This window comes from Acanthaster planci, linkage group LG16 (assembly GCF_054643075.1).
Source record: "Acanthaster planci isolate LZ-2023a linkage group LG16, COTS_SCS, whole genome shotgun sequence".
Taxonomy (NCBI): Eukaryota; Metazoa; Echinodermata; class Asteroidea; order Valvatida; family Acanthasteridae; genus Acanthaster; species Acanthaster planci.
The window spans coordinates 136656-162203 of NC_141792.1; the positions used below are offsets into that span (position 1 = coordinate 136656).

General features: G+C 40.0%; 2 protein-coding genes across 7 annotated transcripts; both read right to left on the reverse strand.

The window, feature by feature from the left end:
• Positions 1-2943: 2943 nt before the first annotated feature.
• On the reverse strand, positions 2944-16054 carry LOC110984577 (uncharacterized). 5 transcript variants are annotated; one of them, XM_022244904.2, is made up of 8 exons: positions 15894-16054; positions 8918-9047; positions 8548-8643; positions 7821-7891; positions 7563-7629; positions 6839-7102; positions 6351-6446; positions 2944-6150 (listed from the first exon to the last, which is right to left on the reverse strand). In XM_022244904.2, the coding sequence occupies exons 2-8, from the start codon at positions 9015-9017 to the stop codon at positions 6029-6031; spliced, it is 816 nt and encodes a 271-aa protein (XP_022100596.2). In that variant the 5' UTR covers positions 9018-9047; positions 15894-16054; the 3' UTR covers positions 2944-6028. The 5 variants fall into 5 exon arrangements, with proteins under 5 accessions (XP_022100596.2, XP_022100592.2, XP_022100595.2 ...); XM_022244900.2 differs by having other exon boundaries at positions 8548-8646; XM_022244903.2 differs by lacking the exon at positions 15894-16054 and adding an exon at positions 12060-12304 and having other exon boundaries at positions 8548-8646.
• A 3705-nt stretch (positions 16055-19759) lies between these two features.
• On the reverse strand, positions 19760-25506 carry LOC110984557 (uncharacterized). 2 transcript variants are annotated; one of them, XM_022244858.2, is made up of 3 exons: positions 25356-25506; positions 22335-22423; positions 19760-21852 (listed from the first exon to the last, which is right to left on the reverse strand). In XM_022244858.2, the coding sequence occupies exons 2-3, from the start codon at positions 22399-22401 to the stop codon at positions 21032-21034; spliced, it is 888 nt and encodes a 295-aa protein (XP_022100550.1). In that variant the 5' UTR covers positions 22402-22423; positions 25356-25506; the 3' UTR covers positions 19760-21031. The 2 variants fall into 2 exon arrangements, with proteins under 2 accessions (XP_022100550.1, XP_087003161.1); XM_087147035.1 differs by having other exon boundaries at positions 22335-22443; positions 25356-25501.
• Positions 25507-25548: the final 42 nt, after the last annotated feature.

A 25548-nucleotide genomic window follows, 5' to 3' on the forward strand; every position in this document is an offset into this window, starting at 1 on the left:
ATGGAACGTACAGTTTTAGGGAAAACATTACCCCGGACCAAAAACCTGAAGACGCTACTGCACGTCTTCAATTAAATGGGTCTGACGCAAATGCAGACTGTAGGCCCCTCTACATAAATGAACTGAATTCGACAAAGCATAAGTACTATACGTTTGACACAGCCCTCAAAATCAACTGTGCCATAGCTGCGTATTTGCGACGTAAAGATGCAACACACAAAGACTTAGTTCATAGTTTTTGTCCTGCTTCAAACGACGATCCCACTCAGTATCTAGGACACGTGCTCAACATGCCTGATATGTGCCGCTCTTGCGAAACTGTCAACGCTTTCCTGCTTGCATGCATTATAACTGCATTTGAGTCCCACGTAAACTGCATATGTATACATGTATCCAGAATATACTATCAAATCAGTGCTCTGAAATATGTGATTGCCGAGCTTTCGGTAACTGAGTACCTTCTTCAGGGCAAGCAGATTCAGAATATTCCAGAGCACTGATTTGATATTATATTCCCGTCGATATTCTGATCACGGTACTACGCAGCCCTTCCATATTTCTATGTTTACATGTATAAGCCTAATCAATTCAAGCACTAACATCTGATTGGACTGGTACACTACTGACTGGTTCTATTGTTTTCGGTTGCTTTCGATTGGACAGTGCTCGTCGTACATATCTACATGTGTTTTGAACGGTCCAAAACGAAAGAACACTACCAAACCCATGCCCAAACCCATGCACATTAATGAATGGAGCGAATGTGCACTCAGACGTAGGGTAACAGCAAGAGCGTCACAGACCCGAGACACCATGTTCGTATAACAATGGGATGGGAAATAGTTTAATTAAGGCAGAGAATAGACTCGGAACTGTAGATTCGTGCTACGAATGGGCGAGGGGAACTGTAGATTCGTCTCGCCCATTCTTAGCACGAATCTACAATTTCGAGTCTATTCTCCTTGACATAAAGATATGCCTCCCGAAGCTAAACCTATACTCGAGTTCAATTTATTCTGTCTATGGTCGGCTATTTTCTTGACAATTGAGGCTGCCTACATAGGTTTGGAGCCCAAAAAAATGGGCAAAATAAAGGAGTGGTGCTCAGCGACAGGGACATCGCTTTACACTCACCATGCAACCGTGCATGTTCGTATTGGTGGGTTGCACTTCACGTTAAATACACCACCGAAGAAAACTTCAAAACACTTACAATGGGTGCGTTCGATTAGCTTCGTGTTGAACGCAAGGTAAGCCTCGGAATGAGGCTAATCGAACGCTGCAGCGTTTTCTCCAAGGCATTCTGGGAAAAAGGTCAAGTCCCCGCCACGTTCGTTCCATGATGTTCATGCTCGAATGGTCCATCCGTGACGTCATTACCCTAAGGCAGCCTCCAAAGACCTGCTCGCCAGCTAGGGTAGTGGTGGCTGACACCAGGGCAGGCACAAAGATCACGTGATGGCTAAATGAATACTCTCGTGTAAGTTTGACTTATAGCACGTGTAAGCTAATCGAGCGCACCCAACGTAGGTCGGACATAGCGCCCTCTGATGCTCTTCTGGAAGGTGTTAGCCTTTCCAGGTTTTTTATCCGCTGGTTTCACTGTGACATTCAAGACAATAGCAAGAAGCTGTTTTCTTTTTAATATAAGAGTTACCAGTTAGTAACAAGTTTTAATGGGTCATTTCCCTAACTTAATAGCTGGACTGGTAGGCAAAAAGTGCATAACATTAAGTAAAAGAGTGGTACATTGTAGGCCTGCTACAAATAACACATCCTACATTTGTTATGTACAAAGAGTCGGTCTATATTACAGGGAGAGAATCAACGCGGTCGGGTTATGTGTTAGCCTGATGTGTAATGTGTTCGCGTGGTACCCAACGTTGGGCAAACAAAAATGCCTAGCATTATTAATGTCAACGCACCTCTAGGCTTTCTATGGCGACTCAATGCAGCGAGTAGGCAAATTTGATGCTGATCCAACTTTCCCGATTGTCTGGTGGGGCGATAACTTTATAAGTACATGTACACTGAAGTTCTGGAGACATTGCGCACACCATTTCGTTGACTACTCCTCTCGGACCTAACAGTTGCAACATTTGCAGTTGACCTGGACGTCCACTCCCATTCTTATTTCTGTTTACAATTCCATAAATTTAAAGATTCTTATCTTATAAAAAGCTGACTTTGACGGCACTCTAACACCCGGGAAATCTGTTCTGCCAACGCTGTTGTGCAAGGTAGCACGTTGCTGCCCGTTTTGAAATATGTTGTTGAAGCGAATGCCCCTCGTTGTCGGGGATGTTAAGTGCCGTTTTTACTAGATTTGTTATTCAATACACAAGCTAACCCATTCCCATTCATCAGAGAAAATGATTCACGTCTTGCGCGCATACCAGAAAGATGTTTCAGATAAAGGCTTCAGAAAATGGCTGTCAAAAGTGGATCACTTTACATGTACATCCCTTCGTCGTGTTCAATCATGCTTACGAGCGATGAAGCTCGTGCAGACAAACCAGGTTTGTACATGGGTAATTCCAGATATCAGGGGTCCAAAAGTGTGACATTTTTATGTCCCTGTTACACCTGACCATTGTTATTTGCCAGGGAAATATCACCAAAATCGATTTCAAAGTATTCCCATTAGTTTGGCAGGTAATTTGCATTTATTCATCACTCTTGGATATAAGAAAATGTGTTCTGAACTTACAAAATCATGTAAGGTGTGACAGGGACACACACACACAGAAATGGGCCCCTAATTTTACCCATTTGCCATTTATAAGTTTTACCTATCATTTCTTCCGTTTATTGCTAAACACCCTAACAATCAACTTAAGGTAAATACAAATTCCCTAGATTTACAGTATGTGAGTGAACAATCACCTTAACCTTTGATTTACTTTTTTATCCACCCTGGAGTGAACGACCACACAAAATATGTCGAGATTTTAAATATTTTTTAATAAGAAATGTTTCTCATAATGTAAGCGTGGTTTAAATGTGGTTATACTGCACCTCTTTTGCTAAATAGAATTACATTACCATGACTGCAATATACTATGAATGAATAACGATACAGACAAAACCTACGCTACCGTCCCTACTTTCACCAAAATTAATATTATTTAGTTTAAAAAATGTCCTTTCTGAGCAACAGCTGTATTGGAATTTTTCCTTCCAATGTTGAAATGTCAGCAGCAAACATGAGTGCTGCTTGTTCCAACAAATTTCTTTCAGCAACATAATTCAAGATTATGATTATCAGGTTTGTGCCCGATAAATTTGCGTATACGTTGAACCATGGGTATACTTACTTGTGCAAACAATGGGGTCTATTTTATGTTCAGTGCATCGAGACCAAAATGTTCATTTTTCAACGAGTATAACCAAGTTAGCTTCATACATTCACACTAAAGTACCCTTTGCACGTTTTATATATTAAACTGCCATGATAACTAAGTACTCTCTAAACAGGGTGACAATGGTGTTTATCAGTGCATTTCAAAACACCGTTATTATGGGAAAACGTAACTTGTGTATACCAATAAAAATTACTTTTGTTGTGCGTCAACATAATTGCCTTTAGAACACGCTTTTTGCACTACCTTTATGGCAACAACTTACTTATAGCATATTCATGTACCTCATTGTTAATGCTTCATTGGGGTGGTTTGAATAAAGATAATGGTTATAAATTTATTTTTTCATTTGCCAGTTAAGTCCAAGTTACTTCGCTATCAGTCTCAAAGTGGATGAAGAATTGTTTGGATCATTTAGTCAACTGAAACTCCAAATGCATGTACAACTCTGCAGAAATTATTCCTACAATGTAAGCAGCACTTGTTTGGCACCTTACACAGATAATGCGACTTGAAATCATTCAACATTACTGTATTTTATTCAGGGAAAAGCTTTTTAGCCTTTCACAATTATAATGCTAAATGCTTCACAAAACGCCTTTATAGAAAAAAATGAGATTTCCCAAACTGCAATGAAAACATACGCTAATGTACAATGAAAGTGTTAGCGATAATTTGTTCACTTGAATAGAAATATTTTTCTTACCGCACTAAAACAATACAAACATGATTCTTGTTATTCTACAGGTTAAATGGAGATTTTAAATAAATGAATGTACATGCATCTGTCAGTGACAAGTGTATTGTTGCATTTTTCAGAATGAAAACTATAACTAAAATTTCATCACACATTTAGGACAACCCAACTTTTGTTTCAATTCCTTTCATCCTGTCAACAAGAACTAACACAAACACAGACTTTTTAACATTGTACAAATTAGCACACCATCGATCCTGCAAAAATTCAAAGGGTTGAAAATCATTCAAACTTAGGAACTTAAAAATAAATCTATAAAAACTCACACTTAGGACGTACAAAATGTAAGAATCTGTAAAACACAGTTAAGTTTTTGTGCATTTAACCTTAGTAAGTTTGGTAAAACATAAAAAACAGTCAACAATATTCATACAGCTTGATAATCATGATTCAAAGGAAATTCAACACCCAACTGCCTTGAACCTACAACAAAGCAAGGGACATAAACTTTATTAATTGAGCCCCCCAAAAATAGTTCTGCTTCCGGTTTCCTAACCAACCTTAATTTTTCGGCATGAACCTAAATTTTTATTGGCAAGTTAGAAAACAAAATTTTAGATATTTTCAAGAATACAAAACACCTCTGAACAACCTTTTTTTAACATTAAAACAGTTGTATTTACATGTTTTCCTTCTTACACTTGCAACTTCTGAAATAAACTGCCATAATTTTCACAAGTTCCCTTTATGTTTTGCCATCGCAATGGTGAAAACACATTTGCAGTAATGCTCATCGCATATCAAGCAATCCTACACTGGTTCTGCTAAAGGCGGCGTGATAGAAATGCAGAAATCTATGCATCCTAGCCAAAATAGCGTCGTTCCACTACACCATACGTGCAGGCAGCTATACAGTAAAAACATTGATTCTGTTAGTTCACAGAACTTGATCTCTCACCAATGGAATAATTTTCTGCGTTCAAGAATTTAATTTGAGGTTCTGTTGCTGGTACACGTATTTGAAGTAAGCGTGTTACCACAAAGTTTCCTGCCACAGCAAAGGTTTATTGCCCACCCCTCTAAATGCAACACGCATTACCACTCGACATAATTAGCCAGTTTGCCGTCATGATTACCCGACTAGCATTGTGCATGGTGCTCTGTTGTCCATAACTCTGAATAACTGTTGACTGTAGATACTGTTACATTGATTAAGGCAAGTTCTTATCTTTTTTTATGGAAAATTTTGTAAGCTTTCATCCCCATTCATGCCATTTAACCAGAACTGAAAAATTGAAGCCATTTAAAACCTATTTTGGAGAGGCGTGTAATCAGAAGCACAACTATTTTTGGGCCTTTGCAATTGGCCAAGAAGGCCTCTATTCTACAAGTTTTAGCAGCTATGTGGTTACAGAGTTGTGAAAAAAGAGACACTAATGTTAGCACGTCATTTCACGTATCCTCTACAAAGAAAGCACATAATATGAAGGGGTTTTTCCAAACCAAGATAAGTGCCATTTCAGTCCTACTCTGAATTTCACCTTCTAATGGTTGCCTCCAGCCAGTTTCCAGGGGTTTTCTGACTCAATGAGTCAGATGAATGAAAAACTAACATTTAGGGAGACCTCTCTATTTTATCTTAAATATCCAACAATTGTGGAAACATTGCTCAATATCTGAATGGTGTAGGAAATTGATTTTGGAATGAAGCCTTTCATATATTTAACTGATATCAACATTTGTGGCAGAAATGAACTTCATCACGAGTCAACCGATGGGTCAGGATTACCAGTAGAAACTACAACCTGAACAACATTAGCACATAATTATACGCAAATATAACACTAAGAAGTAAACTTTTCCTCTTGTTAGTATTTGATGTTATTCCCTACTCTCACTCATAATCCTTCTTACTATGAACCCTGTACCGAACATTTTACCCCATCCTGTCCTCTTCAATCTCCGTGATTTACTCCTCATCTTGAGCTTGTTCCTCATTGGTTGGCTCATCTCCTACCATACGACAACGTCCCTTAGCACTACCATCTGGATGCTTCGACTGCTTGCCCTCACGAATAAAACATTCCAAACCTGGACAAAAAAATTCTTAGATCACGCATTTCAAGTAGTGACAACAAATAACTGCTAGAATTGGCTGCAAAGTTCTATTGTGTGATTATGAATGCAAACACAAGGCTGCAGCAATACCAAGCCCTCCAAGAAGGGCTGAAAATGAAAGGTTTAAATAGATGGCTGATGGAGGAAGAGGCTGTTTCCCCGATAAGACTTACCTTCAGCACAAACACAATCAGCAAAGCACCTACTGCCCTCTGGTTTATTGAAAACACGACATTTCTGCACAGCTCCACGATGTTGGCAACAGCTTCCTGTTTGTAAGTGAATAAGAAGTGCAGGTGAATTAAAAACAAGGTTTCTACATTGGAACTGACAGGCTTTGCTACCCCTCAATATCCTCAATTATTTACCATCATGCAACTGGCTCAGTATTAACACAACCTCCAATGCCTATGTTTCCCATACATATACGACAGCAGCCTTGCATTCCAAAGGAATATCAGTATTCTCATATGAGCAGAATTCATTCCATGTATGGTATTAACTCGTGTATCCTTTGTCGTCTTCTGGTATGGATTATGTACATGTATCTTGACTAAAATCATGTCTAACAGTCCCAAATCCTCTGATTTTAGTATGATTTTACATAAACCCTTGGGGGTTAGAGTTAATTATTAAACTGACCTGAGGCACAAATACCTACCTGCTGGGCATTCAGTATGTTCAGTACAGTCACTGGTCATGTTTTGTCGTTGAATCTTCTTAGCTTCTTTGCGCGCTTGTTTCCTCTCAGCATTAGCAGCTTGTTTCGATTCTCTTTTAGCTTCCTTACGTGCTTCCTTGCGAGTTGCTCTTCCTTCCTTACGTGCTTCCTTCTCTGCTTGTTTCTCAAGTCTTTTCTGCAAGCGCTCTTCCTTGGCTGCCCTACGAGCTGTCTTGTCTGGCTCGGCTCCTCCTTTTCCCTCACCTTTGTTCAAAAAAAGAGTGTACAGGTGTATACAGTAGCAACCAATAACAGCCGTTGAACTGAAAGCTGTAGTTCAACAACGGGGGATATTTTTCTGCAATATGTCTTATAAAGTAGAGTTTACCCATATGTATCACAGAGGACTCATTTTTTTAACTTGTGTATTTAAAACCTGATGGGAGAAAAAGTTTGAGGTTCGGAGGGTTCAGTGGATTCAAAAAGAAAAACAAGTCATCAGTATATACATATGTATCTGTTTTTTTCAAATGACAGCAATCCAGAAGAAAGTGTGTCACAGATTGTCTGATGCTGTTATTTACTTATGTCACTTAAATTGAGATAATTTTGGAAATCCAATTTTAGAGATTTGGCCAATCATGTAAACCGCCTTTAAAACTAAAATGAAGGGTCTCTCTCAAAAAGCCAAAGAAGAGATCATATGGGGTTCATATATATGTACCTCTCTGTCTCTTTTTGCCTCTCCTTGGAGCCGAACTTTCTTCTTGAGGCTGAGCTTCAGGCACCTCCTGAGTTAAAAAAAAATAAACGACCAATAATTATCTTCAAAACCTAATAAGAGAAAGGCAATGTTAACAATTTTGAGGGTCAACTTTAAAGCCACCGACCTCCAAATCATTAGATCGGCACCACATTTGGGAATCAAATATTTTACTTTGCTCATCAGTTATCACTTATGAAACAAGATTTGACATTAAACCTGAGGCTCTTCAGGTTCCATTGCTTCAGTGTCAGCAGTGGCATCATCTTGATCTGCTACATCCCCATCAGCTGAAATAATAACAGTGACAAAGTATATGAAAGTAAAAATACAATGGACAAAAGATGCATACTCAAAAGATTTGAGTTAATTCAATTCAGTTAATACAACCATACATATACCACAAATCAAATGGGTATATCTCTGAAAGCAATGGCAAAAGTATACATAGTATGTATGAATCCTTTATACTCAAAAATTGAGTTTTCAATTCAGTTAATACAACAAAACATATACTATAAATCAAATGGGTATATCTCTGAAAGCAATGGCAAAAGTATTCATAGTATGTATGAATCCTTTATACTCAAAAAATGAGTTTTCAATTCAGTTAATACAACAAAACATATACTACAAATCAAATGGGTATATCGCTGAAAGCAATGGCAAAAGTATACATAGTATGTATGAATCCTTTATGATTCTATAAAGTATATACATGTACATGTACATGTATTTTAATTAAGCCATGTTTTCTCTTTTGTATTTGTGTGCAACTGATAATTCTGAATAAGAAGTATTCTGCAATTGTTTAACCCCTGACCATTCTCAACCCAACAAGTGTATGCAGGATTTCAACGGTCCCAAGGGGGTTAGAGTTAAACTTCCCTTCATATTTTGCAATTGTTTAACCCCTAACCCCTGCACATAAATTAACAAAACTTGCTTTGTTCCCCATTTTGGCGTCCACGGTTTTTCTTGCCCCTTCTCTCTTTCTCACGTTGCCTGTTGCCACGGTGACGCCCAGCATCTTCAGCAGCTTCTGCTATAGAAACCATGCAAGACACATCGGGACTGTATTACTTACAAATGTGTACATGTAATAACTGATGGCCAAAGCTGCTCTGACATGATTACTGAACACAGGAAATAGCATTGACTTTTGAAATGTCTATGTTCATGATGTTACTCTTACGACAAAAAGGTAAGAGTTACAACAATGACAGCCTTTTGAAAGGCATATATTACAACATACAAGTATTTCAATTTTGGGGGAACCCACTGATTTTAGGTTTTGGGGGAAATTGTAACATTACCTTCTGATCTATGAGGCTCTTTCTTTTTCTTGGCTTCTCCAATTTCAGCCAGTACCAATACAGCTATCAGAATAACTAACAGTGCCACAAAAATCCTCATCGTAGTTAATGTGATGCAAGATCTTCAAGACTGTACGAAAAAGAATCAAAAGTCAACACTAACTGAACAATCTCTATCAATGTCTAACATCTGTAACTGTATAGTTGGCAGGTCCCTAATTTTAGAATTTTGCCATTACTGTGAAGTATGACAGCTGGTTTGTTTTCACCGTAAATGGCAAAAAAGGAACAACAGCAACATATATGCCCAGCAAAACCAGCAGACATGGCAAGGGGTACTAAGACATCATTGGTAAGACAGTGCAAAAATGAATCTCAATGTGTAGGCTGCAATGTCATGAAGTAATTTTGGGCTGTTCTAACCGAGTGACGTGATGATACACAATTTTAACATGTTCAACCTCAATTAAACTTCAAGCTGTGAAAGTGTAACATTGTCATTGGACTAGCCTGATCGATCGCCTATATACTGTCCTGCAATCCCAGCATGTGGAATCAAGTTCACTTGATATCCATATCCAGTAACTGGTTTGGGGGACACAGAAATTCTTCCTGTCACAAATCTTAGTCTGGTTCTGTGCCAACATACCAGTAGTGTTTGTGAGTTTGTAAAAACAAAGAGGGAATAAGACCATTTAATAATTTCAGTTCTTTTCCCTAAAATATCCTCCAGAGCTGTGAATCACAAAAAAACATGAACACTTTTTCATTTAAAAAGTCAACTCAAAAATAATGTATAAAGAAACCTTGAATTTTTGGGGTACCAAAAAAAGGATGATAGCTACTGTAGGAGTCCAACCCAGTTCAGAGCTATCACAGGATATATCAAGATGTGTGCGCTGTCTAGTAATCCACTGACCCTAGTGGTATACTCGTGGTACACAACTTTTATTAGCTTCGTCGTGTGCATCAAACAGTGCACTGTCTATTTGTAGCTACATGTAGCCAACAACAGTTTTCACTAGATAAGTTAAATTTAGCCCGTGACAGCTAAATATCTGACATTTCTTTTTCTGGCAGATGCATACCCCTGGAGTACTTCTTTTAAAGGGAATTTAAGAATAAATCAGAGAGTTTCCCAATTTAGCAACTTGCAATGTGCCCATTAGATAATGCCGGCTGTGATTTGATAATGCTCATTCCATAAAAACACACTGACACCAGGATATGAGACAGTTTAGTCCATTCTTATTACATGCTGTTAAGAGTCTGTGTGTGCCACGGCACGCAGAACATGCCACATTCTTTCAGATTACTTGCACAAAGATTTCGGGGTATACCATGTAAAATGGATGGGCTGTACAGGAAGACAACAGTAAAATTCTGGAATAAAATACTTGGAAGTTTATCGTACATGAACATGTATAATGACTACTTTAGCTCTCAAACAAAAACAATATGAATAATGTCATGAATGTGAACGGGAATAAGTACATGTATGTGCTTGTCAGTAACATTAAGACCAGCTCAGGAGAATCAACGCTGATAGTGATGATGCCCGAGCCACACTCAGGCCTTAGTGGCGTCTATCATTGTTTATTCTCCTAAGCTGGTCTTAAACACAACAGCGAAGCACATATTTATTTCCTTTATATCCACGATCCATTCATTGTCATGGTTATAGACTGGCCTTGTTGTACACTGTATTTTACTTTCTGATGGCTACATGTAAGTCACTGCAGGGAATAAATACTGACATCCGTGGAACTCTTCCCTGAAGTGGACCCAACTGGTGAAAAAGCTGACAGAAAGCTGTCCAACATATCTAAATTTCTGTATCAATGGCCACTACTTGTGCTAGTACTAGTACGAATATGAACATGTTACATACACAACATGTTGCTGTACATATGAACCTATAGTCCCGAATGTTACAAAGTACTACTTAGTAGTAAAAGGTAGCACTCAGCCCTGTCGCTTGTAAGAGGACATGACATTATTATTCTCTGAAGCCATAAAATACAATAGAGAATACAATGTACCATACAGCGCTGTGGCACTATGAATACATGGTTTCAATGTTCTCTGTACGAGTAACAATGGAATAAACCTAGCAAGAAAGAGTAATTTGTAGCGCTAGGTCCTTCAGGCTCAGAGTGTTACACAGTTTTTTGTAGTACTGAGTACTCTAAGCCAAACAACGCCCGGTACTGTTGCTAGGGTTAAAAGCCTTATTTGCAAATACTGCATGGGTGATTTAGCACAATGGTAGAAAGGCATCATGGGAAGGAAAATGAGGCAGTGTGGGGCAGTGTTTGCTCTTTTTGCCTTCCCACAATTCCTTTCTACCATTGTGCAAAATCACCCATGCAATATTCGCGATAAGGCTTATGATGTACCATACGTACAGCCAGACAATACATGTAGCCTACACTACATCACAGACTACAGTTCATGGGTCCATTGGCAGACAAGCATGATGCATGACACGGACAGGTGTCGAGTCGTGAAAGAATTACACCTACCGTAAACTACTTGTACACGACTGAAAATAAGGAGGAAATTCTTCACTGACGTAACGTGTGCGCCACGTAGTAGCTCTAGCTCTTTTTAGCCGCGCTCTGCTTTTCACTGAACGTTTGTTTCTCCAGACGTGTAAGAGCAAAAATGCACGTTACAGTACAGCAGTTTGCATGCAGGTCCAGTCGAGTTTGACGTCTAGCACTGGCAACGATAATGTAAGCAGTCTGGGCTTTAGACGCCCTTTGTTCGAAATAGGGCCGTTTTCCAATACTCAACTTCCGCTACGTGGAGGCTTCGTGTAGGAAACCAATCCCTGATTGTGGGCCTGAAGCGTTTAACTTAAATTGAAGTACTGTAATGTTTGGCTCTTTTGCATCTTAATTGATGTTTTGTGGCACTATCAGACTTACTATTGCGCTCACAACCTCAAAGTCAGGAAGTAAAAAAAAAAAGTTGAAGCCGACACAGAGCTCAAACCGAGTTTTTGAAAACGGTATAAAACACTGCCCCAGACTGGCGGCCAGTCTACTGAACCCTCCGCTGCTCCACTTGAAAGTAGAGACCGCGAAAACGCCTCCTGTGAACCCCATTTTGCGTACATGGCACATGAATGACTCACTCCATATGTTCATTGATGCATTCCCAGTTTACTTCTGTCCGTAAAATGTTGGTTTCGATTTGGTCGTCTTCACACCAGTCGTTTTCTACAACGATTAACTCCTCGCTCTATGGTTTGACATATCGCCCTATCACTTAGCTCAGTCGGCAGTGAAGTGGCGCAAATTGATGCCAACCGAAAGGTGTGTTTCTGTGTAGACAGCTCGACACTAACGAGTATACCAAGCAAGATATGGGACGGAGGGGTACCCCCACCTGTCCAATCCCTATACACACTCCAGACTACTGTTACCTAACACATCCCCCTAGAAGTCTGTGAAGAATTTCTGAGATTCCGATCAAACAATGACCAACACAAAGGCGGGGGGTTCTCTTGCTTCAAATGCTAATGATTTCCTGCATGTATTGTAACACTTGACATTCATTGTGCAACAATCTGAAGAACAGGATATCCAACATACATGACAGACGACGTACATTGATGTGTTCGCTTCGCTGCTTGAGAGTATAACAAATAGGCAAAAAGCCATGCAAAGAAATTCCTGATTACCCCGAATAGACGCCCCGTCCGTCAAGTCGTACAGATCGATCGAGGATTGAAGGGTAATTGCTCAGTATCATAAAATCACTGATACATTCCGCCTAATAGATATTAAGGGAAATTACCATGCAAACAGAGGTCATTTCAATTGTCTTATCTAGCGATTTGAAGCTTTCCTGTATTTGGTTCCTGGCATTGTATGTAAATTTAATTCAACAGTTGGCCTATGCATATCCTATTGACCGTGGTTGATGTTGTTGGATCGATAACTTGGGTAATATGGCTAAAGAAACACAGGGGAGAAAAACAATAATACTAGCTTTTAATGAAATATGAAAAAGCCGGACATTAAAGTGTTAACAACTTGACAAGGAATTTAGTTTGCGGAACTGTGAATCATTGTAAATGTAACTCCCAAAATCGTTGCATCCCAACAATTTGCCAAATGATATGAAAACACGTAGCGTACATTCCCAAAAGCGGGATATGTCACCCACATTAGTAATTCAAAACGTGCCGGCAGCCGCGCGGAACGCGAATAATAATCAAGTCAACTTCACTCAAGTGTAGCTCACCTGACATTCACGTCTGTGCATCAACTGCATAAAATATGCTCAGCATCACTGCAGTTTAATTCAGGTATCCTAGCAACCAGTCATAAAATTACCACGATGTTGGGAGAAACGGAACACATATTGAGTTTACTGTCTATATGCCTATCCACTCGACCATTATTCTGAGATTATTTGACAAAATATAAAGTAGCCATCATTTACAATACCGGGAATCGACGTAACAGATCATCAATATCTGATTTTGTTTTGTTTGGACGTGCAAGACCAATAAGACAGCCTGAGAAGGTCGAATTTTTTTTTCATTGAATGACTTCAGCATACAACCGAAAAATAAAATCCAACGATTTAACAATCATGTTTAGTTGAAATGACCTTGACACGCTCACATGCAAACCTATACAGTTACAAAAGTTCCCCGATTTTTAAAATTATTCTTTCTCCGCGCCGAAATCCTGTCAAGTTGGTTTGTCCTCTTCCGTTTTGCTTGTATAGTTTTATGTAAGCAACAATAGGTTTATAGGTTTGTTTATATTCGATTGATATGGGAGCAATTTTTCTAGTACGTTTGAGCACAATTTTTTTAGGTTTCTATGTACAAATTACTTGTTTAGTGCGCTCGTAATTCTCTACAGTGAAGTACGTATTCCGCGTCGACTGAGTCATCTGCTATATATGAAATGGAATTTGCCCCACGTGAAATTATTATTAATAACGTGGACTGCATCTATTATTATTTCTGTAAATGAAACAGTCGCCATCTCCATCAAACCTTGATTGCTTTACCTGTCGATATAGCCAAACCTATATAAGGCTTCACTTCGATATACATATATATTTTTTTGCACATTACAGTCGTCATGACTGATTAACGTTAAACGTGACGTGTGATTCCAGCCTATACTGAGGGGTGTCGCTGATTAAAGAAAACACCGTCTTATCCTAAAATCTAATATATAAAGGGTCAACATTGTTATCGTTCGCAGACTTCTTGACTGCTTTCGCACTTGTCATTACTACCAGTTTAATATTCTTTTTTTTTCTGACAGGGAACACATTATCCTAGTATTCCCCTAAACTCTAAATCATTTTCATTGCAGAACGCCTGGCAATATATTTTCACATTTATTATTTATGAAAATGACTGACTATTCGGTATATAGGAGAATGGAGTCTTATTGAGCTTGTGAGGTAGGCCTAATTCCCAGAAAGCAATTTGCCCATGCATTGTCGCATGCAGGTATGTCTCACCACACACTGCATTTTAGACATAGAAAGGGTTGACCTCATGGATGAATATTGCCTTGCCCGGAAATAGTTTCTGATAAAGGCGTTTGCAGAGCAGGTCTATTGAATTATGGATGAAAAAATATTCTCAAAGGACACATATAAGGCTTATTCATTGAAAAAAATCACCCGCATAATACACAATGATCGGCAGAAGCAATCCAGCCATAATACTTGCGTTCATAGTAACGTTCGTATTATATTCGAAGAGGTTCAGTCAGCCTGAGCTGGTAAGCTCCTCATAAATTATAAACATTATGTGGACACTGCCAGCAAATTAGTCTGCAGAGCTTTTTTGTTTTGTTTTAAACAAATCTACCTGATTGGAATGCACTGTCAAAAAATACTGTCACAACAAAAATATGTCTAACTATAAATACACATGCTATTTTGTTGATGTATTTGACAAAAAAATTCCCTGCCCAGCCCTTCCAACTAAGCTAACCAGTCGCCGATACCAGATTTAGCACATCCGTTTCAAGCGGAATTGCCCACGAAAGCTTATTTCAGAAAAAGTAAAATAACTTTGATTGTTGCCCAATGCCCCTGAAATACTCTTCTTGCCAACGAGATAACTGTTGAGAAAAATATACGAAGAAAATACTCCTCTTTAGTCAACACTACAAGGCGCACTCATTTCAATTGAACTTCAGGAACATTTCCTACGTAAAAGTAACGTTGAAAATGATTACGATTGCGAAATCCGAATTCCCTCTTTTCTCTATGATTTGACGAAGTATCACCCGATTGGTAACTCTGAATGTTTCAGGTGCGAACGATCTGTAGTGTGTTGCAATCAACCGCTGTCATACAGATGGCCACTGAAACACCCTCCCTCTCACTCTCTCTTTGTACATTATGCACTGTCTGCGACCACTGATTATCGTTGAAATGTAGTAAAATGACAGGATAATTAGACTATGTCCTAATCATTACTTTATGTTATCGAGGGCACAGATAAATGCACGACGGGAAATAAATTATGAGCTAGAATGTATTCGGCATGGGACAATAAAAACTGACTCTGTCAATCTGCATAGCACCTGTGTAACTGAAGTTAATTCCGGCAGGAATGCAACTGGTTATATTTTATCGACTCGAGAGCACGGACGTGTATAATAAAATCTGGACTCGCAATGCCCTTAATCAGATTATAGAGTCATTGAATCCACTCGCAGCCATTTTACCGAGCCGAATACAAAGCTTTCCTGGTAATGCCCGCCTTTGTTCTTCCTGACGTCAATAGTAGGGAGCCAACCCACGCCTTTGTATTCGGCTCGGTAAAATGGCCGCTGGTTGGCTTCTTTTCATACAAAGGCGTTGCAAGTCCAGGTTTTTTTTATATACGTCCGTGCTCGAGAGAAGTATTAAACGTGAAGCATCCCATCTAACGCAAGGGAAGGGTGGCATTCGAATTCAATTTAAAAAAACTCACCTACAAGGCACCAAATTAACCTTCAAATCTGAAGCGTCGTCTAGTCAGTGTGCATTGGTCTGCCGACTCTGCGAATGTTAAGCATTCTTTGGCATAACTTATGTACTTGCCCATCTGAGTGTGAGCCTTAAGTAGACGCTGCCTGGCATTATTGTGCGATTGGTGTATTTCATTGGCTGACAGAATATTGAGCGTCGGCACCAACCGACCGCTAGAGGGCACCAGCATGAAACCACGAGGGAGCCGTGCAGTGGAGCCCCTGCTAGTTGGCCCCAGAGACCCGTAGCCTGCAGCGCCGGCGCAGTAGGTTTGCTTGCTTTGTTTTGGCGCCGTTGCTAAGGACATAACAGTGTGTGTTTTGTAAGAGTACGACTAGGTTGTGTTTTATGAAATGAACGGCGGAAGACGCCCCTGGAAACCCAAAAAATCGTGCGTCACCTTCATTTTGTCAGGTGTGTAAGAATCCATAGACGGTATATGTTACAATGTAAAGCCAAAAGGTCACGCAGCCTGGCAGCTTCTGCAACCCTCGCTAATATTTAGGAAATTTCTCCCGGAGATGGGTAAATGAATTTCATCAATGACCTTTCATGTCAGGCGTTGTCGTACCTAGGTCTCCTTTTAAGCTTATTCATACACGTTTGTTTCCACTCCCCGTGCTTACGTTTACCTGAAAATGATATTGTAAAACGTTGAAGATTTACCTACCTGTAGTCGATGGGTTTCAGGTTACAGTGGACATAAAGCAGGTTAAATAGAATATTAGAGTCTTTCTGAAAAGTAGATTACTGCGTGTGAGTCTGTCCCATACAAGTGAAGTTCCAAAACCTCGCCAGGCCTAACCCTGGGAGATAACATTTTACCCAAAACTGCGACCCCAAAGGTCATAGGCGTTGGTACGGCTTTTTTCGAGAAAAATTGGTCAAGTATCAGTGCAGACTGCATGTGCCAAAACATGCTGAAAAAGCGCTACTATTATCGCTGCAGTCTCTCTGGTAAAATCCAGAATCTACGAGAATTGAGGTTTGATTTCCGATGCCACATCAAAGTACAGGCAAAGCACTACATTTTGCCGGGCACTCTACGTTCGGCCTGCGTCCCTTGTCAAACAAGGGGTGCGTCATTGTCGCCCTCGTCATTGGGATCTGCAGCCTATATACTCTAACTAGAGGTAGAAACTCCAATAAGCGTCCATTGTGTTAGCAATTGCTACGTACTCTAGTAAGCACCTGCACGCCTGTTGTTACTGCCCTATTGATGAGTAATAAGACAAAGCAGAGAAACTCATCACTTGCTGAAGCGAAAAAGGAAAATAGGACACACAATTTGATCACAGTGTCAAGCTTACGGCTCCTATACATATACACGGATCAGCTTATATCTGGAGGTGACCTCATTCACCGTGACTGCTATGGTTTCACGTGACAACACGCATCACCAGTCGTTGTGCAACGTGATATGATCACGCAGGTTGTGTGCGTGCAAGGTGTGGGCCTACTGTTCACACTTGAGGCGCGCCATTATAAAACACAGTCCAAAAATGGATATAAATAGCCGGTCTTGAGTTTTTCGGTGGGAGTTAAAAATTTTATGGCCAGGACGCCTATTTTCTCTTCAATTTCCTAATCGTTAATTAGCTTACTTTTCAGCTAATCTTTTTTACATTGTAAAAATATGCGCTCATTTCTGATACCAGCTGCACGCCTACTGCTAGCAAGATTGGTTCACGTGTCAAGTTGATTGAAGTTAACCAAGCTTGAGGTCACAAGTCCCATATTCATGATTCGTAGAGAAATCTCTATGATCGGTCCCGATTATGGCACCTATTTTTGTAAATAAACAGAGCAATCACAAAATATTGATGAGTTGGCACGTAAAAATCTTGCGATTTGTTGAAATATCCTCCGCTAGATGTGGAAACTAGAGAGGGCGTGTTTTTAATGACGGCCTGTATTAATGTTTCTTTGGAACAATCCAGCGAGGCTGGCAAATGTTAATACTGTTCAGCTGTTTTTTGCCTGTCTAAATTTCACCAAGACTGTAAGGCAATGCAACTATTTTCTTAGTTTTCGCAGAGAAGTTTGGAGACTACAGTCCTATTAACTTTCACCCGTGTCGGTTTACGGGGTCTCGAGTCGCGTGGTTATTTGGGAGCCGGTGGCCAGCCGCCCGAACTCAGCCTAGGTGGTGCCTTGTCTGTTGTGGATCCAAAGGAAAATTCTAATCTGAAGCATAACTTAACAGATTATGTTGATCAAAGTCACATTCTGTATGCTTTTAAGTATGAGGAATTTTGTACCAAGATCACTGTGTATGGAAGAACGGGCAGCTTTGGGGGCAGTTATGGGAAGAGAAATGAGTGAAGTGAAGGAAGCTGATTTCAATATATATTGTACATGAATCTTTGATCGATGATGCAGTGGAAGCCTTGCATTACTTGTGCATAAAATCACTCCAGTCAAAGAAGTTTATAATACACATGTACACGTACCTCTATGTATTCTTTCCAAAGAAAAATAATCATTGTTATTAAGTGTAGGTGAAGAGCAACATAAATCCCTTGATACTGTGGCGCCGCGCCCCTCCGACGAAAGCAAGGGCGCCCTCTTCCTCGAGGCGCGGTGCGTCGGACGGCACGCCGGAGAGTCCCTGAGCGGCTAGGGACGAGTCCGTTGGGACCGAAGTATACTGTCCCCCAAGAAAGTTGGTCTTCGTCGAGATGATGGCTAATCTGATTGGTCGAGACTTAATGACGTAACCTGGACAGACCTGACTTGAAATAAACTTCGCCTGGACTCCTGACTTATATACAACAATTAACAAGCGGCTGGTTTACTCATCAACACACTCAACCAATACACCAGTAGAGGGCGCTGTTGACGGGGAAACTGCGTGATTATACGTGACTGGACTTGTACTTCGCCCAGAGCAGCAAACACCACAATTAATTGTGGGCATCCAGTGCCAAATCAGGGACTTTAGCAAGTCTACGGGGCTTATTGTCAGGGCTGCGCTACACGCAACTCACGTCACGAGATAGCAATCCGCCCTTGCATCGACCGCAATCTCCTATCAGGAACTATACCGCACCACCAATCAGCCCCTCAACCTACCGAGCTTCTCAACAGCACACGCACCACTCAGAGTACTTAGGCACAGTCACACGAAGCTAGGTGACTTTAACCCATGCACAGGATTCTCGACCCTTACCTCAGGATCAGTCCTTTATCAGGACCATGCCACTAGTCTTAGCCTAGCGCCTGCCTACGCGCGCCTTTTATAGCTTTCGCGCTGCTATGACCACGCCCGCGCACGCGCTCACGTGATTAAGCAGTGACTTCCGCTGCCCTATCGCACAATGCACAAGGCGTAGCCTATGCGCCGCGCTTGCTTAACACACAGCTTATGCGCGCCTAACATCTGCCTCTGTTACTGGGCAGAGCCACGGACGTCATATAAAAAAATCTGGACTCGCAATGCAGCCAATCAGCACGCGTCAAGCGTTGAAGCTACCGGAGGTGGAGCGGCGGCCATCTTACCGGGCCAAACAAGCGCGAAATTTAAAGGCCCAAAACATTGCATAATCGCTGCGCGCGCCTTTTATAGCTTTCGCGCTGCTATGACCACGCCCGCGCACGCGCTCACGTGACTAAGCAGTGACTTCCGCTGCCCTATCGCACAACGCACAAGGCGGAGCCTATGCGCCGCGCTTGCTTAACATGAACACACAGCTTATGCGCGCCTAATATCTGCCTCTGTTATGGCAGAGCGTCATCTATATCTTTGCACCGCGCCTAGTGACTAGCGCCCTCTGTCACGTCACAATACAATAGAAGCTGGAGAATTTATGCACACCAGTGTCCTCATTTGACCATCATAATTTATGTTTTAATGAAAGAAAATGTACTTCATTTGTATGTCTACTTGAAAATTTGTCTCAGATAAATCAGACATCAAATTGCAAATGTATGATGACGAGTAGCAGGTTTTTAACACTTTTAAGTCCATAATTATTTGAGCAGGAGAATGGGGGAGATCTCAGTGTTTAGGGTTAAATGAAATTTAAAAGCCCATTTAAATGTATTAAATTTAAACTGTTTTTTCAACAGAAAAAAGTAAACTTGACCCACATCAAGCTATGTATAAATATTTCAAAGGTTTCCCAGACATCTTTAATACGATATTGTAAAAAAGTGGTGTTTTCCTTAGACATTATATTGTAATATTGCAAATATTCTTAATGAGGCTTAAGCTTACAAAGCAGAACCTAAATATTTTTAATTGCAACCAAAACACCGTGAATGTACATGTACTGTCTTTATCTGACAAGTGGACTATTTAGAGTCTCAGAGATGTTTCAACTGCAAAGAATCTATTAGTATGTAGAATAGTCCAACTTGTATTCAACATTAAGTTGGATAACACCCGGTCAACGTTTGCATCTCCACAATTATGAGGAACAAGTCAGGAGGTTTTTCTTGTGTATAAAGAAATGGAACCCCAACTTTTAAACAGCAAATAATGAAAACTGCTTAAGTTTAGTTGCAGGTTAAGAAAGAACTGGATGTCCCCTTTCCAGTAACACCCTGAAAATGAATCCATGATTGGTATTGTTGAACAGTTGAAATCCATAACTTGACAAAGAAGGAAATTATTTCTTTCAGTTTGTGTTGACCTATACCAATTTGAATATGGAGCCATTAGTGAGTTACCATGATGTTATGGATGCAATGTGTACATCAGGCACAAACGTTTTCCCACTGACTTTAACTGAACACTGGCTTCATTTGCTGATTCCTTGATAAAGGTGTCAAAAAGAATACATTTTGGTTTTTAGGATGTCCGAAAAAGTTGCCTAATTTTTTCTTAACAACAAAAAGTGGGGGGAAGATTCAAAAGCCAATCCCCAATCAATCTGGGGGAGATGTACACCTATTCCCCCACCCAAGAATTTACACCCATGCTCCCACAAACTGTATTGACAGAGTGAATCAGGCATGTCTTAATTTAACTTTCCTTTTAAGTGACCATGTGTATGCATACATGAGCAATGCATATTTGCACAGTTTGCAAATTTGAGAACCCAGTTCAAGACATGAAGCTGATGCAAATAATATGTGTATTTTTCAAGCATTTGGTCAAATCTTTGCATCCTTAGGTATTGAAGGCTCAGGTATAATCTTCCTAGCCTTCCGTACCTGGCCCAGATGGATCTTCTTTTTTTCGGCTTCCTCCTCCTCATCCGTCTTTATTCCAAGATGTCGTAGGAAGATAGCCATCTTTGCTTTCTTCTTTGCCAGGTATTCTTCTCCTTCTCCTGGTTTCAGTCCAGTGAAACGGAATTTGGCAAGATGTTGCTCCCATTTTAGTCTCTTCTTCTTTTGTTTTCGCTGCTTTTGAATACGTAGCTTGAACTTGTTGCGCTTCTTCCATTTGAGATACTGGTGGCGATTCATTTTTCGGCGTCGCTTTTGAATGATGTTAGAAGCATGCTTTTTTGCATTATTTCCATTCACTGGGATATAGATCTCAAGGCAGGGATTTGAGACAGGGTCAAAGAATGATACAACAGGTGCTCTTGTAGGACAATCATGCAGTAACTGTGCAAATGGAGAGGGATCTAGGATGACTTTGGCTGTATGCAAATTCTCGGTATCTGGTAGCACTACGGGTAAGTCGGTGTTGAGTTTTAACTCCAGTGGAGACAAAGTCAGCCTCGTAAAAGACTGCTCCAGATCAAGGTCAGAGTTCGACAACAACCATGTTTGATGGGCAAAGTGTGCTTTTCCTTTGCCTGCTGTGATGCATTTAACCCCAGATGACTTTTTAATTGCAGCCAATTGGGAAAAAAACGGTTGATGACTGGCTGTCTGGTCACATCTGTTGCCATGGTTACAAGCTGATTCTGTCATACAGGCTGTACTAGTAAGGTTTGATGACAAACATCGTGTAATTTGTCCTGGAAAACAAAGTAAAAAATGAATACTTGTGAAATTGGCAAAGTTGAAAATGCATTCACACATTAAAATTGATCGAGATTTGTTGAGGATTCAAAGTTCATTTAAGCTTGAAGGCCCTGCAAAAATTTGATCAGCTGATGCCTTCAATGTCCAGATAATTCACTCTGTAAAACTGGGTTATTTTGGGCTCCAATTTTTCCCATCCCTGTTATATTTGGCACATAACTTTTAAGATTTAGAACACATTCTTTAATTTCAAAGACTGATTACGTTAAGAAAATCACCTGCCAAGCAATATAAATGATATATCCCCACACCGGTCAGGTGTAACACTAAACAGGGACAGAAAAATATTATACGTCAGATCCAAAATTTATAGAATTACTCTGATATGCATATAAATTGTGGGCACCTTTTGCCTATGTTTTCTTTACAGTTTCAACAGTGCATATTTAGGGAAAATGGCAAAATTTGGTCATACCTTGTAAGGTGGACCACCACAAAGTCTGTACAAGTGGCCGCCTTGTTGAAGACAGCAACTGATACATTGCACAAGATGCAATTCCAAGTCTGGTCAGAAAAAAGGAAACCTATAGTTTAGTAAGAATTATCATTAGTTTCAGATTGTGTGCAATATGGTACCTCTAGAACTGATGTAGTAGTATGGTACCTCTAGAACTAATGTAGTAGTATGGGACCTCTAGAACTAATGTAGTAGTATGGTACCTCTAGAACTAATGTAGTAGTATAGTACCTCTAGAACTAATGTAGTAGTATGGTACCTCTAGAACTAATGTAGTAGTGTGATGCCTCTAGAACTAATGTAGTAGTGTGGTGCCTCTAGAACTAATGTAGTAGTGTGGTACCTCTAGAACTAATGTAGTAGTATGGTACCTCTAGAACTAATGTAGTAGTATGGTACCTCTAGAACTAATGTAGTAGTATGGTACCTCTAGAACTAATGTAGTAGTATGGGACCTCTAGAACTAATGTAGTAGTATGGGACCTCTGGAACTAATGTAGTAGTGTGGTGCCTGTAGAACTAATGTAGTAGTGTGGTGCCTGTAGAACTAATGTAGTAGTGTGGTGCCTGTAGAACTAATGTAGAAGTGGGGTGCCTGTAGAACTAATGTAGTAGTGTGGTGCCTGTAGAACTAATGTAGTAGTGTGGTGCCTCTAGAACTAATGTAGTATTATGGGACCTCTAGAACTAATGTAGTAGTATGGGACAACTTTGTAAGAGGCCTGGCTACCACCTTAGACCTCCCGAATAAAGTCTATTTGCCATGACATGAAAGTGTAAGTACATGTGTGCATGTCTTTTAAAAAAAAAGTGGAAATTTTTCAATTTCAAATTAACATTTCTTCATCGGGTTTACACATTTTGGTAGTTTCCAAGTCAAAGCAAGAGAAATTTATATTTCTCAAATTAGAAGAAATAAGCAGAATCAGAACTCTTTCCATCCAAGCATTCACAGGTACATGTAGTTCTGACGCCACATACATGTATATACATGTAAGATCGTGATCACCAATTCATCATTCTTGACTTTTCTAAAGCTTGATGAGCTTGATGAGGGAAATCTAAGATGTATGGCATGCAGCTTTGAGCTTACTAAAGGATACACCTGGATGATCAACAAAGGTATTCAAAAATGTTTTAAATTTCTAGATGATCAGCTGGACAAACATTCCTAACTGTGAAAAGTGTTATATTGGTGTTGGTTGAAAGTGTGGTGGAGAAAGCGGTTTCTCTAATTGAGTTGATAACATAAACCAATTGGCATTTGGAAATACTTTGATATTGATAATTTGTAGCTATTAACACAAGATCAAAACAGATTAAAGTAATTTTGATTACCGTAATTAAAGAACTGTAAGGTTTCACAAGCCTTACAGACAGCCATTTCCTACAAACTCCCATAAACACATTTCTGCTGTTTTGAATGTGCCTTCTTGGTGAAGTTAGATATCAGATGGGGAGGTTTATTCACCTTACGTCCTCATTAAAATGGTGCAATTCTACAGCATTTTGCCCATCCTCACAGAAAATCAGCAGCATGTACTCTCAATAATTGTCAGCTGTGTGATAGCTTGACCACTAGCAACACAGCTCCTAACTTTTCCTTTTGTTTCCCTGTCACCCACAGATGTAAGCCGCACTGTGATTGGTCCAATTTGCTTCCATTAAACTGACCTATCACAGCTAAGCATTAATTTCGATGGGGTCAGGAAAAAAAAGGAAAAGATAGGATTACATGGATTAGGAGAGCTCTCTGTCATGTCTGTTGCAATTGGTCAAGCCACATCACAGCTGACAACTAATTTGCTCTAGCATGTGTAGTGCAGATGGCAAAATGCTCAAGAATTTCACCATTTTCATTTATTGAGGATATAGGCCTAGGTCCTCCCCATCTGACAGTAACTTCACCAAGAACTTGAAGAAGGCATGAATAAATTTGGTTGCACAAATAGCTGTGATGGAAGAGTACATGTAAGTTGGCACAATCAAAACAGCCAAAATGTGTTTATGGGAGTTTGTACATCTTGAAGGTCTGTAGGCCCTATTATACTATAAAGCTTATGTTACAGTTCTGGAAGTAATATTCAGGTAGCCCACGTGGACTCCCTGACAGTACTACGTTACGGAGGTCAGTCATGCATGTCATAATGAAATGAAGACAACGTCCAACCATGTGCCAACCTGGGAATGTTCATACCAGACTCGGTAGGCTACATCATCAGGTCAGGGACCAAACCACAAACTAGCGATGACGCCAGACTATGCATACGCCACTCGTTTGTGCAACGATGACCTAATTTCTGAACTATTTTTAGATCCCGGTTCGCAGATAACATCGATCTCTTTACTGGCCAGAAACTTCAAAACAAATTCCTCTGATCGATCAACTTTAAAGGAAACATGCTACCCAAGATCTAAATGAAACTATCCTTTCATTTGGTATCTATAAAAGCGGATCGAGGAGATTTTTCGGTCAAATCTTGCACTGGAAGTGTCGAATTCAGTGGGCAGGCGAGTCCAGATCTGCCGATGAAACTTTGCCGAAGTTTACTTTATGCATGAAAATGTTGCCATTATAAATCTCCATCGATTCATTGTGGCAGATTTTATGTTTACCGTGGCGATTTTCCAAAACAGCAATCCAAAACAATTTTGCCATAGACTCCAACGGTAACAGCAAAGGTGTGAGCGTGTTGGCTGCCGGCATTTCAGATCTCGTTATTTTCCCAAAATCGTGCGGGAAAAATACATTATTATCACGTGACCTGATGAAAATGACGTCATTGCCGCATGAACTAGCGACATAAGGAGAAACTAGGGATGTCGCTAGATTGGGGTTTGGTCCCCAACCTGATCATGTACATCATACTACATGTACATGTATTTTGCTCTATGCTTTAATTAATTAATGTTCAACCATGTCTACCTGTATGGTTACAGCCACATTATAATTGGTGCTAAATTGGAAAGAAAACTTACACTACTTTGAAAAGAGATCGAACTCGACTCCAAGTCTACAATTGTAACGATAAAAGACCAATATCTATTTGAGTATTTTATAAACCGCCTCTCCTGCAAAGCCATATATAAAGTTCTCTCTACCTATATGGCCGGTATAAATGATCGACAACAGGGCCAAATCAGTTCCTCCACGATAATCGATATCAAGAGC